At 41.6% G+C, this 14,445-nt stretch overlaps 1 protein-coding gene across 2 annotated transcripts in view; it reads right to left on the bottom strand.

Moving 5' to 3' along the window:
- Positions 1–14,445, bottom strand: part of GNAO1 (G protein subunit alpha o1) — a 414,541-nt gene that overhangs the window by 247,414 nt on the left and 152,682 nt on the right. For both annotated transcript variants that reach the window (XM_082269907.1, XM_082269906.1), the window contains exon 3: positions 4,651–4,792. In XM_082269907.1, coding sequence (XP_082126033.1) covers positions 4,651–4,792 — 142 coding nt within the window. The remainder of the gene's footprint in view (positions 1–4,650; positions 4,793–14,445) is intronic.

The following is a 14,445-nucleotide window of genomic DNA, read 5'->3' as shown; positions in this document are numbered from 1 at the left end:
ACCGATTAAGCACAGTGATACCATGATAATTAAACCAGGTATTGATGCTTTTGGCAGTGTGGGCAGATGCCAAGTCCTGCTGGAAAATTAAATCAGCATCTCCATGATGCTGGTCAGCAGAGGGAAGCATAAAGGGCTATAGAATTTTCTGGTAGAGGGCTGTGCTGACTTTGGACTTGATAAAACACAGTGGACCAACACCAGCAGATCACATGGCTCCCCAAATCATTACCGCTGGACCTCATGCAACTTGGATTCTGTGCCTCTCCACTCTTCCTCAAGACTCTGGGACCTTGATTTTCAAATGAAAGGCAAAACCACTGAGCAATAGTCCAGTCTTCCTCCTTAAACCAGGTAAGACGCTTCTGATGTTGTCTTTGGTTCAGGAGTAGCTTGACACAAGGAATGGGACAGTTGTAGCCCATGTCCTGGATACGTCTGTGTGTGGTGGCTCTTGATGCACTGACACCAGTTGTAGTCCCACTCCTTGTGAATCTCCCCAAAATTTTTGAATGGCCTTTGCTTCACAATACTCTCAAAGCTGCGGCTATTCCCGTTACTTGTGCACCTTTTTCTATCACATTTTTTCCTTCCACTCAACTTTCCAGCAATACGCTTTGAGCACTCGTTGAAGAGCCAGCTTCTTTATCAATGATCTTTTGTGACTTACCCTCCTTGTGGAGGGTGTCAATGACTGTCTTCTGGACAACTGTCAAGTCAACAGTCTGCCCCATGTTTGTGTAACCTTCTGAACCAGACAGAGACCATTTAACGGCTCAGGAAGCCTTTACATGCCTTTTGAATTAATTAGCTGATTAGAGTGTGACACCATGAGTCTACAATATTGAAATTTTTCACAATATTCTAATTGTCCGTGATACTGAATTTTGAGTTTTCACTAGTTGTAAGCTATAATCATCAAAACTCAAAGAAAGAACTGCTTGAAATGTATCACTCTGTGTGTAACAAAGCTAAATTAATAGGAGTTTACCTTTTTTGAGTTAAATTACTGAAATAAATTTACTTTTTGAGGATATTCAAATTTTTTGAGATGCACCTGTATTACAGCAGTACTGTATGATCAGGATGGCTTGGTAACGTACTCCCATATGGCTGGTCCTTGACACCCTCACGGAAAATGACATCTAGCATCATTCAACCCAGAAAACCAGTGGCAGCAGCAGAAGGATGTGGCGAGTCTTCAGGAGCCAGCAGCAAAAAGAAGGGGAGTACTGCAGTGAAAGTAGCTTTTTTGCTTGTACTACCCATTGATGATTTTTGTTGGTTTTGTTTTAAAGTTGACTTAGGCTTTAAATCCATTTATAATATGCATCAAAGAATACAGTGTATAGAAAATAGCATTAATCTGAATTCCTATGTGAAATGTACAGAAATTGCAGTAACTCCTAGCAGCCAATTAAGTCAACATTCATCCAGGCAAGCCACATTACTGATGAAAGCTGAAAACTGATTGGTTGTCATATGTAACAGCACACTAATGTTCTTTGTACCATTTTTTTTAAATAAAGACCTATATACTAAATAGCAGCTGAAAGGCTCAATGTACATATCTGCCACAAAAAAAGCTATGTTACTTATTTTCTAAACCCCAAGTGAGCCTTTTATGTTCTCTAGCATGGAGCTGGCTGAGCCTTATTTTCACATTAGCTCGCTGTATAAATATAGGAGCTCCAGCTGAATATATTTAGTAATGTTTGTGCTTACCAGAGAATTCTGAATAAAACCATGTGCCAGATGCTGTAAAATTATTATACAAATGATGAATTGTAAAATACAGAGAGCGGAAGGAATAAAAAGGATTTATAGGGAGGTGAATGGAGGTAAACCACATTGTAGAATGATCACCAGGGGACTGAGAATACACTATACAAGTATAAAGTACATGGAGATTTTGGGGTTATATCCTGATCAAACTATTAAATGGAAAAAATAAAAATAAAAAAACACCGACATGATGGGCTTACAGTTTCATGAAGTCCATGCTACTGATTTGATCTTAATGGCTCACTACTGTAATAACTGGCCTATAGGTTGCACATGATGAATTAACCAAAACATAATGTAAAATTAATGTTGTATAGTGTAAATGGCGAAAACGAATGCAAGTATGTTTATCCAAATATGTGAAAGTGCCAAAAGGTGCATGCTAGTCAGTGTGAAAATGTCTAATAAAAACACATCAATGCTAATATGGTAATGCATTTTAATATTTGTATTGCATTCTAAACCAAGCAACTTTTAAGAACACACACAAAAGGGTGCAAACACCTAGTGTGTTACCGGAGATTTATTGCATTAAAACATAGCGACAAAATCAATACTCACCAAAGTGAAAGATGCATGAGCATGGTAAATGCCAGGTACAGTCCAGTGCAGGAATCATGTAACCTGGCGTGCAATACCACAACGGTGGCTATCTGCCACCTTTCAGAAGCGTACTCCCCTCCTCAGAGCTCCGAGGAAGGGAGTACACTCCCATAATGCCACTATCTACATTTTAATACAATAAATCTCCGGTAATTTACTGGACGTTTGTGCCCTCCTGTGTGATTTTTTTTTTTTTATAGTTGTCTACTGGATTCACCGATATAAGGAGAGCTGCATCGGCTGAGCATTTCTGGCAGATGTCCACCTGTTGCTTCTTATTGCCCGTTTTATAATGAGACTTTTTGGCAGTACTCTGAGCGCTGGGCACGATTTTGTGTTTTGTACCAAGCAACTTTTGGATGGTCCTTCCCCTCCCAAATAGGACAAAAGAAATGTGTGAGGTAGGACAGCACTGGTTACTTCCACAAGTGAAACCCACACAGGGACAGCACTTATTACATCCACAAGTGGAACCCAAACAAGGATCTTCAATCTTTTGGCCCCTATTTGCGTAGGACTCCTGTTCCATCAAAAAACCTAGTTGTTCCCTACCCTATCAAACCTAAATCTATCAAAAACGTAGATGCTGCCTTAAATGAAACTGCAATTTAGAAGGTCAGTAAATTCAAAGCTAGAGGAAGCTAAAAAATTTGGGAGCCCACTTCTACCTTTTGATCCATTCTTTATGGTCAACAGTAGTCTTGTGATCAATAGGGAGGCTTGGACATGGCAGGACAGCATACATTTCACAGCAAAAGACATGGTTTAAATAACTTAATCTGCTCAAATATCTGGAGCTACTGTCCATTTTGGCTAAGTTTGAGTTAACACTGTACGCTTCTTATGCTTTTTTCCCCCATTTGCTCGGTTTTTATAACAACCCAAATTTGTAACAAGCCTACTTTAAAGAATCCCTGTCAACTTGCCCATTGGTTTGCAACACAAAGTGTTCCTTCTGCTGATCAGTTATAATGATGAATGAAGAGTGCTTAGGTTTTTTTTTTTTTTTTTACACATTCACCAGCACATCAATGGCCCATAAAGAAAAGCAGTCAAAAATAAAGTACACCTGCCATTTTGTACAGCTTAAAGATAAAAAACAAAAAACAAAATAGGCACCACCCTGTGCCAGTAGCAAAAAGTAGCATTTTTTCCAGGGTGCTCAAGGGATCCCAGGTTACTGCAGTATGCTAACACTGAGACCCGGTTCACACTCATGCGAGTGCCGGGTTCGCATGTAATGTTGGAGCGCACTGCTCCGACATTACATGCGATCAGCTGTGCGGTGCGAGTTTAGCCATACAGTTTGTATGGCTAAATTCGCATCGCACCCGGTGCAAACACGCACAGGAGGCATTTTTGCAGCCGCATCAGGATCGGATCGCACAGCGGTTCACACTTGTGCGATCCCATCCTGTGCGAACTGCACGATCGCACTGCGATATGCGATCAAACTGGGGGTGTCGTTAAGATTACATTGACACCCCCAGCGTATCGCATATGGCAGTGTGAACTGCCGGGGGTGCGTGTGCGATGCGGGAAAAGGCTGCGAATTCGCAGCCTTCCCGCATCGCAATAGTGTGACCCGAGCCTAAAAGTAAAAGGACAGCCCTCTAAATATCTCAGAAAGCAATGTGGGGCCTCAGCAGCCTACAGAAAGTAATGTGTAGCGCTTTTAAAAGTAGCACATACTTGAGGGGGGTCTGCTGCAGAGTTACTTGGGAGACCCGAATCCCAGGCTGTATCCATATGCAATAAACAAACAGCATGTATATTGTCTGGGCTTTGGGGTCTCCCAAGTAACCCTGCTGCAGTCCCTCCTCATGTATGTGCTACCAAATGGGCACTGGGCAGTGCCAACTTTGTTTTCTAAGAATCACTGTATAAAGGTATGTGAATTTCATTTTTGGTAAAGTATGCACCAATGCTTGGAGAATGGATGATTGTACCTTTAAACTCTAGAAGAACATAAGTGATGCCAGAAATTTAGAACATTTCTTCCAGTTTTCTACTCCTTTCCAATAATACATCAGAGATGGCCAGAGACAACCTGATGCCTCCTAACGCCTGATGCCAGTAACCGGCAGATCAGCCAACATGTATTGGGCAATGGGTGTGCGTGTTGGGTGAACTTTTAGTCAGCTTTAGATGAAGAATATTCAGTCAGATTGCAGACTACACAAGCAGGAGGAAGCAGTATTGATTTGACATATAGGTTCGTACATACAGTATAACAGAGGAACAAGACCAGACAGAACTTACCCTTCTTTCTTTGTCACCATATTCGATGCCAAGAGTGTCCATGGCACGGACAATGGCTGCCAGGGACTGGATAGTGTTACTATAAACCACAGGCTTGTACTGTTTCACATCTTCACCTGAGAAGCCATCTTCATGGATAATTCTATATAAGAAAGCACAAATGTATCATTGATCACAACCAATACAGACAAAGCAACACATACTAGCAGCAGACAACTAAATACATAAATAAAGGAAGAAAATGATGGAAATGTCAGAAGAATATGGAGGTTAAATAGATCTAGGCATCCCAGCAAAAGATTAAGTAATACATTTCAAAAAAGAGGCCTCAAAGATGCAGACAACAAAATGTTTCCAGTACCAGTGCAATTCCCATGGCTGTCGATCCTCAATAACCATACAGTAGCTTTGCATACATTATTAATTGTGGTGGACACCCCATTAAACCAAGTGCTTGAATGGAGAAGCTCAGATTACAGGAAGCTGGGTCCATCAACGTTATGGGTTAAGAGGCTTTATAAATATGGATTAATGGCAACTCTGTAAGTGCTCTGAAACCACTTAAAATGTCAATCTCTGAATTATGGCTATTTGGAGATGCGGCACAAATCAAACCTAATCGTGTGTAGAGTTAGACAATACTATATTCAGAAAAAGGGATTGCAGAAAAGTGATGGACAAACGTCTTCTCAGTTTGGGACATGTCACAGAATGCTCAGTCATACCATGGTGATCCACACAAGAGACTGGTGAATGATTGAGATGACAGCCAGCACAGGAAGAATAAAGATGGAGGAAAAAATACATAGCAGCACAATACAGGGTTACAGGTGTACGGGGTTGGTTCACCTTTTCATTTTTTCTGAAGAGGTGAACTTACACTTTAACAACGGCTGTTAAATTCATGTTGATCTGCTAGAACAGTGGCTTTCAAACTGTGGCCTGGAGGACGGATCCAGCTCTTTGCATGCCTTTATGCGGCCTTGGGACACTTTTCTTCCTACAAATGCAAAGCACTATTCCGCCCACTGACAACAACAATGGTGTGCTATCCCTCCCAATGGCCCTAACTATTGTGTGCTATTCCTCCCGCTGACACCAACAATGGTATTCTATTCCTCCCAATGGCCTGAATGATGGGGTGCTATTCCTCCCATGGACACCAATGTGGTGTGCTATTGTTTCCAGAAATGCACCGAAAGTTTGGCCGTCGAAAATTATTTGCCAAAAATATGGTTTTTAGCACTGTGCCAAAAAAGTGAAGATAATGGCTGCCGAAAATTCATGTGAATTTTCTGTGATTTTACCGCGATTTTGCCGTCTTTCGTGTGTGTTTTTCATAGGTCATGCGACTCAAATGCATAAAAATTGCAACATGGGTGCATTTTTGATGCGTTCTTGCTGCGTTTTTAATGCATTTCAATGAGGAGGGTGCATTTTTGGTGCGGTTTGCCAAACATGTACCACAAATGCAGCAAGTAGGATTATTTTAACATCACTTTAAAAGGTGCCGATAAAGGCCAACAAATTCATATCCATTTAAATTCATGATATTAATCAAAAAGTCAAAACACAATTTATCAAAAAATATATATTGTTTTTTAAAACTGTTGTCCAATTCAGTTATGGCCAAGTGCATTCTGAATTTTCGGTTCCGGTAAAAATTTTTTCGATGCAACACCAATTGCTTCCACTGACCGCAACAATGGTGTAATCTTGCTTCCACTGACACCAATGCTGGTGCACTATTCTTCCCCTAACAAAAGGGGGTATTGTTTACTGACGTCCAGACAATTTCTACTTCCACTGGCCACATTCCAGCCCCCCTGAAGTCTGAAGGACTATAAACTGGTCCTTTGTTTAGGAAGTTTGGAAAGCTCTATGCTAGAAATCTGGTGCATTCCTGACATCCAGTAGTAAGCTTACAATGACGACTCTAATGAACTTAAACCTCAAGGGTTGCGAGCTCCACCCCATTCTCCTGTTGAACTACATATCAGCTCCCACTGTCATCTCCATAAAGATAATGGGGAGGTGTCCTGCAGTGCTTTAGGAGATAACTGTGCAAGGGTGATAACGCTTGGAATTTCAGGGCAGCAGATGCAGCGTGGTTATCTCCCTAAAAGAATACAGGTACCCACAAAATCAACAGGTATTTTTCTGAACTTTCAGTGTTATTGAAGATAAACGCCATAAGGAAATGTGCATATACTGCAGAGATGTACTAAATATGATTTTTCTTGTTTTGTCGAGACACTAAGATTGGCCTCACATTTCTTAATTTGGTCTATTCTATGCAACTCCCTTTCCTGAATATAAGATGAATGCTAATGATGCCCACTTGTCCCCTTCAATCAGGATCGTCTGGCTAAAAAAAGGCATTTGCCCCAGGCGTACTAAAAAAGTGGAAGCCAACTAACAGGCTTGGACTGGGAGGCTGTAAAGGTGCTCTTAAGACTCTGGACCGCCTGGTGCTTGAGAAAGCCATTAACCCCTAGTCCCCTAAAGGAAAGCATCCTCTTCATCAGTTATTGAGATTAATTTGATCTTAAATATTGTTGGCCGAATTTGAAAATCTTTATCTCATTACTATTAGTCAAGTTCCATTACTAAAAAACTGCTGCATGTTGTCACAAGGTATTTAAAATGTAGAGATTAAACCCTATTTTTACAATACTAGGGGCTTATTTGAAGTCCTGCCTTCACTACCCTTTTAATTTACAAAATATCTGCTATATCATGCATCCTTTATTTACATTTGGGAGTTAGGGGAAGTTTACACAGTCTACTGTACTATACAGCATTTTTAATGCCGAAATTTGACATCATACCATATGTTGATAGCATTGAAATCCCCCTCTATCAGATAGAAAATGCAGTAAATCCTAAACACCAGGCAAACAGCTACCTAAATACACAGATGTGCTACATACTGTAAGCTGAAGCAGTGTTTTTGCCAAAGGAATTGTATTTGTGTCCATACAGTCCCATGATGTTATGCAACACAGCTAAGTTATCCAGTGCCGGATTAAACTTTGTGGAGTCTCCTGGGCAGTCAAAAGCCTTGGGCCCCCCCCCCCTTCACAGGTTTCTGGAGGTTTCCCATGCGTGTGCTCTAGTGGGATAATATTGAACTAAGTAGTGTGCAAGTCAGCCGCTAGATGGAGATGATCATCACTACTCTACATTACACATACGTAGGTTGCACCAACATTTTTTACAAACTGACAGCTGAAAAATGAACTTTTAAAGTGTTTATAAACCCTTACATATAACCCAGTGAAGTGGCTGGCCTCAGGTGATACACAGAGATGAAACAAATCCTCCTACAAAGTTGTACCTGTTTATCTGCGGTCTTCTCCTCTCTACATGTGTTCAAAGTGCAGAATGTAAGTCTTTTCCGAGTGTTCAAAAAAAAAAAAAAAAAAAAAAAGGGAGCAGAGAGCTGAAGTTACACTCTCCAGAGCTCAGTGAGGAGAGCTCTGAGAGCTGATTGGAGGGAGAGGACACCCCCCCTTTACACTGAAACAGAGCTGAGGCTGTCAATCAGCTAGAGTTTCTTCCCGCCACCATTTTACTCCTGGTGTCAGTAGATACAAGAACTCCCCCTTTCCCAGCACCGTCCTTTGGTTCCACCCTCTACCTAGCTCCCAGTACTGCCCTTTTAGAGAATACAGACCCAAGTATCATTCTTTGGTGCTACATAATTTGTATGAAACATGGTTATAAGAACAGCAATAAATTAGATCACACTCAGCCTGTAATAATATAGCGACCCCCCCCCCCCCCAATGCAACACTAGATGCCCCTAATAACAAAGGACCACCCGCAACAAAAATTCTCCCCCTAGCAATAGACTCCCAGCAGCCAGCATTAATAGACTCCTTCAGCCAGCAACAATAGATCCCGCCTTCAACAGTAGATCTCTCCCAGCAACAACTGACCTCCCCAGCAATACAAGACCCACCCCCAGCAACAGTAGGTTCCCCACCAGCAACAACAGACCAACCCTGCAAAAATAGATCTCCAGCTGGAATAAACCCCCCAGCAGCCAGCATCAATAGACCCTGCAGCACACCCCAGAACCCCTTGCCATTACATACAGTCAGTACTGGAGGTGCCAGAACTGCGTTCCCTTGAATTCCTGCTGAGAGAAAGCCCTGGTGTCAGGAAAATGTGTCATTCATGCAGACAGCAGAGGAACGTGGCAGCGGACATAAATTAAACTTAGTGCTTTGTATTGAGACAAGTACACACCATAGAAATGCTTTGTTAATTTTTCATGTCTGAGGTATACAACCAATTTAAAGGGGAGTTCCAGCCACATTTTCAGCTTCACATCATGAATACCTATATCCCTTTCTAAACTCCATTTGGCTATTTTTTTTTTTTTATGTTCCCTTACCTTATTTTTAATGAAAAATAACTTCCATTCCTCCCACTTCCTCCTTATGCGGCCGCGATCGCCGTTTCCTGCTTTGCATTGACTCCTGGAGATGAGTGTCATCAATTCCAGGAGTCAATACGCCAGCACCGGTGTCACTTCTGGTGCAGGCGCGTCATTCTCTGCCGATGGATGGAGAACAGCTTCTGGGCATGCGCAATGGCGCGGAACCAGATGTGGGATGACGTGCCCGACACGGAAGTGACAAGGGTATAGCATTCTGGGACTCGCTGGACAAGAACTTCACAAGGTAAGTAATTCATGCTGCATGTACACTAAACAGGGGACAATTTAGAGGATATAGTTGTTTAAATGCACTAGCCCTGACTATTCTAGGGGTATTTTTTGTAGAAAAAAAAAAATATTTGCCCGGAACTCCGCTTTAAGGCTTTGTTTTTGTGGTTGGGGGGGGTTAAAAAAAAAAAAAATGCATGGTTGAGCAGTGGACAAGGGTGTTTAAATGACACAAGTGCGATGCTTCTCTTAACATGCACAGTAAAGGTTATCCGACATATGGTGATCGGCACGCAAAAAGCCAACTGAATGCTACACATTCAAGTACATAGGGAAGCGCCGCAAAGAGTGAGGAGGCATCGCATTGTTTCCTCACCGCATGTCCGTAGCCGCAGGAGCACAGCCTGAACGTCTATCGGGCTTCAGAGGAAGGGAGATTTAGACACATTTCTGTACCCTAAGAGACAATCTGTAATGTGAAAGTTTGTCTATGGCTTATGCAATTTAAGTTGTTATGCGGTACTTTAACTTTAAAGGGTCACTAAACCCACATCATAAACGATCATTCGTGTATTACATGCTGTTCATACTCAGTCAGTCACTATGGGATTCATTTTCTGTAAAAAAACTGGTTGATTCTTCTGCTCTATCTCCACCTTCTGTTCATGTCCCCAATTCAGCTGTGAATTTTGCAGCTGTAGTGGCAACTCTGTACATGCTCAGTTTTCAGTGAGATTCTATGCTGAGCTATTCTCCCTATCCCATCTGAGCAACCCATGTGACTATAGAGTCACATGTGGGCGCGTACACAGTGGTATGACAGCCCACTAACCAGCTATACACAATTGGGGTGGGATATTACATCTTGATTGATGGAGGCTTCACCTCCCTCTTGTTCAAAGACACAGGCTGGAGGGGTGTGACACAGCCTGTGACTAGCAGAAATCCGCACACCCAATTTTATTTCCAGAAAGTAATAAAGATTTCATTCCAAAAATATATTTGTATGTCAATCAAAGTTTATTGATATTTTTCCTCCTGCTTATGCTTCCCTGCAGACAGGCTGGAAAAGATCTGGGTCATGTGACAGCTGTATATCGATTAGGAAAAAGGTACTTCGATTTTTAAAAAAATTAAAATTACAGTATTAATCAGAATATCAGAGGTGAGATGTAAAAGGGAAAAGGCGCAGAGTGCACACCTTTAAGGATGATAAAAATCGCTGGAAAGGCTTGCAAAGGAAATACTTTGATGTAAAACAAAAACTGCTAAAATGTGAGGAAAAAGTCAAGATAGATAGGATGTAAATTAAGGGTTATACTGTTACATAAAATGCATTCTAGTATACTGACTGATGAGTTCTTATAAGGCACTTGATTACAGAAGTGCATAATATGCTGATTTAATAGTGTTGTGGACCCCCCCGCGTCCTAATCTGGCTCTGTCGACTGGTTGAGGTTAGTTCAGACAGCTGGAATTTGCACTGCGATATCCACCAGCCATCTGTGATGGGCTCTTGGCTGTGCCAAAGGAGAACGAAATTTGGAAAGCAGGTCATTTAAACAATGTGCATTTAACAAAATCGGTTAAAGAAAGGCACAGACAATACATATATACAGACAGCCCTCATAAGTCAAAATTAAAACAAAGCAATATGCCACAACACACTGCACATCCATTTTTAACTTTGTTTAACATGCAGTTATACGTTTTAATTGTGTCGCTCTGGAATGCAGTTTTAATACACATTGCAGAATAGTTTTCCTGTTTGCTTTTTTCCTTCTCCTTTTTATCTCCAGTGCTCCGAATATGCAATTCAGCACGCTGCGATGGGATACATTGGCCCCAAAGACTTTACACAAAAATGCAAAATTTCTTTCATAGTGTAAACCACCACAGCAAGTTGGTGTGAACTGCAACCACAGGAAAGAAGGCTATCAGCTTTGTCCCTGCGTTGGGCAATGCAGCCTTGGGCCCTGTTCACACCTTTGCAGTTTGCCTTTGATCATTTCTGCAGTGCTTTTTGTTGTGCGTTTTTTCCGGGATTGGCGTTTTGCATTTTTTTTTTTGGACAATTTGTTGTTGGGCAGATTAAAAAACACAAATTGCACTACACGCTTTTGTGCAGCTTCTCCACTAAAGTCTATTGAACCAAAAAAAGCCCAACTTTGCATGTAAAAAAATGTCCCTGACCTTTTCAAAAACCATGGGGACTTAAAAAAAAAAACATAGATGATAACGTGTTGTATAGGAAACCCTATTAAATGAACCATAGTGCGTTTCAGCAAGAAGCACCAAAAAACACATAGGTTTTATAGTAGGCCTAATGCTTTTAGTGTGAACTAGCTCTAATTGTAGACACTTAAAGCGGAAATTCACTCTCTCAATCAAGATTGACTATTTTTAGTTATTTTTTTATCCGAAAAAAGCTTTTACAGCCCATTGAGACTGGAGTGACGCGACTTTGTGGGGCGACCTGTGAAGTCGCGACTTGCACGGACTTCATATAATTTAAGTCAATGCAAGTCGCCTCCAGGTCGCCCCAAAGTAGTACAGGACCCTTTTTCTAAGTCGGAGCGACTTGTGTCGCTCCTATTAGAACGGGTCCTGTACTACTCAATGGCGAGCGACTGACTGTGACTTGTCAGGCGACCAAGTCTGAATAGACCCTTATTGGTTACATACAGCCCACCACATACCCTGTATAGTAAACAAGAGCAGTCCAGATTAGTGCTGCCAGTGACCACAAAATAAGTACTTCAGAAAATGTACTCAAATAAGATACAACATACACAGGGAAAGTACATGACCATGTCAACATTACACCCATAATAAATTCAAGTTGGATTATCATTCAGCAATAATTCCAAGGAGCCTGTCCACGGTCAGATCCACCAGGGCAAGCCCAGGTACAAATAACCATGTTTTTTTTCTTTTTATACTTGCGCGGGCACCCCCTATGCTGGTAAGTTAGGTTTTCCATCTGATGTGGTTTTACCCACAGTAGCAACCAACTCTTTAACCATGTGAGGGTTGATATTTCCATTGTGTCCCATTGCTGTCATCAATTTAAGAGCTAAAAATGGGGTCTTAGTAATTGCCTCTCTTGTGCGATTCTACCAATCAAAATTTGTCTACCAAATTAAGCAAACAGGGTTTGGGGTCTAACAGAAGAGACACTTGAAATATCCTGTATAGGCTATCCACTACCCCCCACCAATATGAGTGCACTTTTGGGCACCTGCACAGTAGGTGGATCAAATTTGTGATCAACCAATATTGTTTTTTTTTTATTGCCGATACCTATACTTTGGTCATCCGGTATCGGGCGATATTTTGGGACATTGAATTTTTTTTTTTTTTTTTTTTATAGGTACTCTGGTGGAGGGATCTGGGGTCTAAAAGACCCCAAACCCCTCCTCGGCACTTAAAAGCATTCAAAACGCCAAGTTTGGCTGTTTTGAATTCTCACATTTTTTTGAATTTGCCGCCGAGAACCCGGAAGTGATGTCATGACATCACTTCCGGGTTTTTACATGGAGACCCGATCAGAGCCGAATGCGGTTTTGATCGGGTCTTCTGTTCGGCTGCAGGCATCACTCCAGTACAGCACTTTCCCTAAATATCAGCAATATCGGTAACCTCATGGGCTGGTTCTGATATATCGGGGAAAGTGCATATCGGCCCCCGATATATCGGCATTGCCGATAATCGGTCGATCACTAGATCAAATCACCATGGTCCAGTTTACACCTACTGCACATTGGCGTAGACAAAAAAAAATTGACTATTTTTAAATCATGCTGCTAGCAATAACAATAATATTTATTAGATAATGGATACAAAAGGTATATTATATTGTAATTAACTTTAAGGGGTTACAAATGCTGCGGCCGCAGTTCACAGCATGGGGTCCGGTGCGTCCCTGTTCACTGAATCAGGTCTGATATTTTTGCCTGAATTCGCACTTGAAATCGGAAACCAAAGACGCATAGGACCCCTTTTAAGTAGTGAACCGGCTCCATTGAGGGCCAGTCACACTCTCCTGTCATGTGAAATTGATGCGGGGAAACTGGCCAAGTAGCCTCTAGATATTTTTCCAGGGTCAGCATTTAAGAAAATATCCAATTGGCTGTTATATAGACTATACAGACCCTTCTTCCTCTCCATTCCATTTCTATGTGGGGCCTCTAATGTGACCACGTTACACATTTCTGCATTTTACAGGAACCCGGTCTCTCTCCTTTGTTATTTTCCCATTCACAAATCACAATCTTATTTGCAAGACCCAGTCACAGGGTTAGGAGGACATTGTTTTCTGCTGACACAGGTCAGTGGGGGTCTTTTCATTGAGGAACTCTGTTACAGGCCCTCTGTCAGAACAGCACTGCTACAAGAAAAGCCATTATCTCCATCTTGCCTGCACATTATTGGAATGTAAAATAGCAACGAGCTGCCCAGCTACTGAGATTCTGATGTACAGCAAGATGGATAAATGAACTTCATTAATGCTAGCCGTATGCGCCATAGGAAGAAGATGAAATTTGAACTGTATATGATAAGCCTAAGGACTCAATAACATTGAATTCATCTTCATTCCCTTTGCTGCATTTGTAAATGTAGCAAAATGCATGGTTTCCAGTAGGCCTGGTTCACAGGAATGTGTTGCAATGCGTTAGAAGAAAGTCCTATAGGCAGTATTTTAAAAGTGTATCTGAATAAAATAATACAACACAATGCAGAAAAATGTTAAACCACTTCCGGATCGCCCGCCCGCAATGTACTGTGGATGGGGGGGCCTGTACTGGCAAAGAGCGACATACTGGTACGTTGCTGCCTTTTTCCCCATGAGAATCCCCCCCCACTCCCACTGGGATTGTACACAGTGGGAGTTTGTCAGCAGGTCCCAACCAAAAATTCATGGCTGGGACATGCAGATCAGCTGTGTCCCGTCACAGCCTAGAGGCTAGTTGACAATCAACACAGGGCACTATACAGAAAGAACACTCTCTCAATTTCTTCTCCCTGCTTTAAACAATGAGATCTTTAGTAAAAAGCTGTACAAATTACACAAATTAACACTTGTTAGGCACACATTTTAACCCTTGATTATCCAA

Source organism: Pelophylax lessonae (genome assembly GCF_965119305.1).
Source record: "Pelophylax lessonae genome assembly, chromosome: 10".
In the NCBI taxonomy this organism is placed as follows: domain Eukaryota; kingdom Metazoa; phylum Chordata; class Amphibia; order Anura; family Ranidae; genus Pelophylax; species Pelophylax lessonae.
This window is presented reverse-complemented; position numbering and strand designations above follow the sequence as displayed.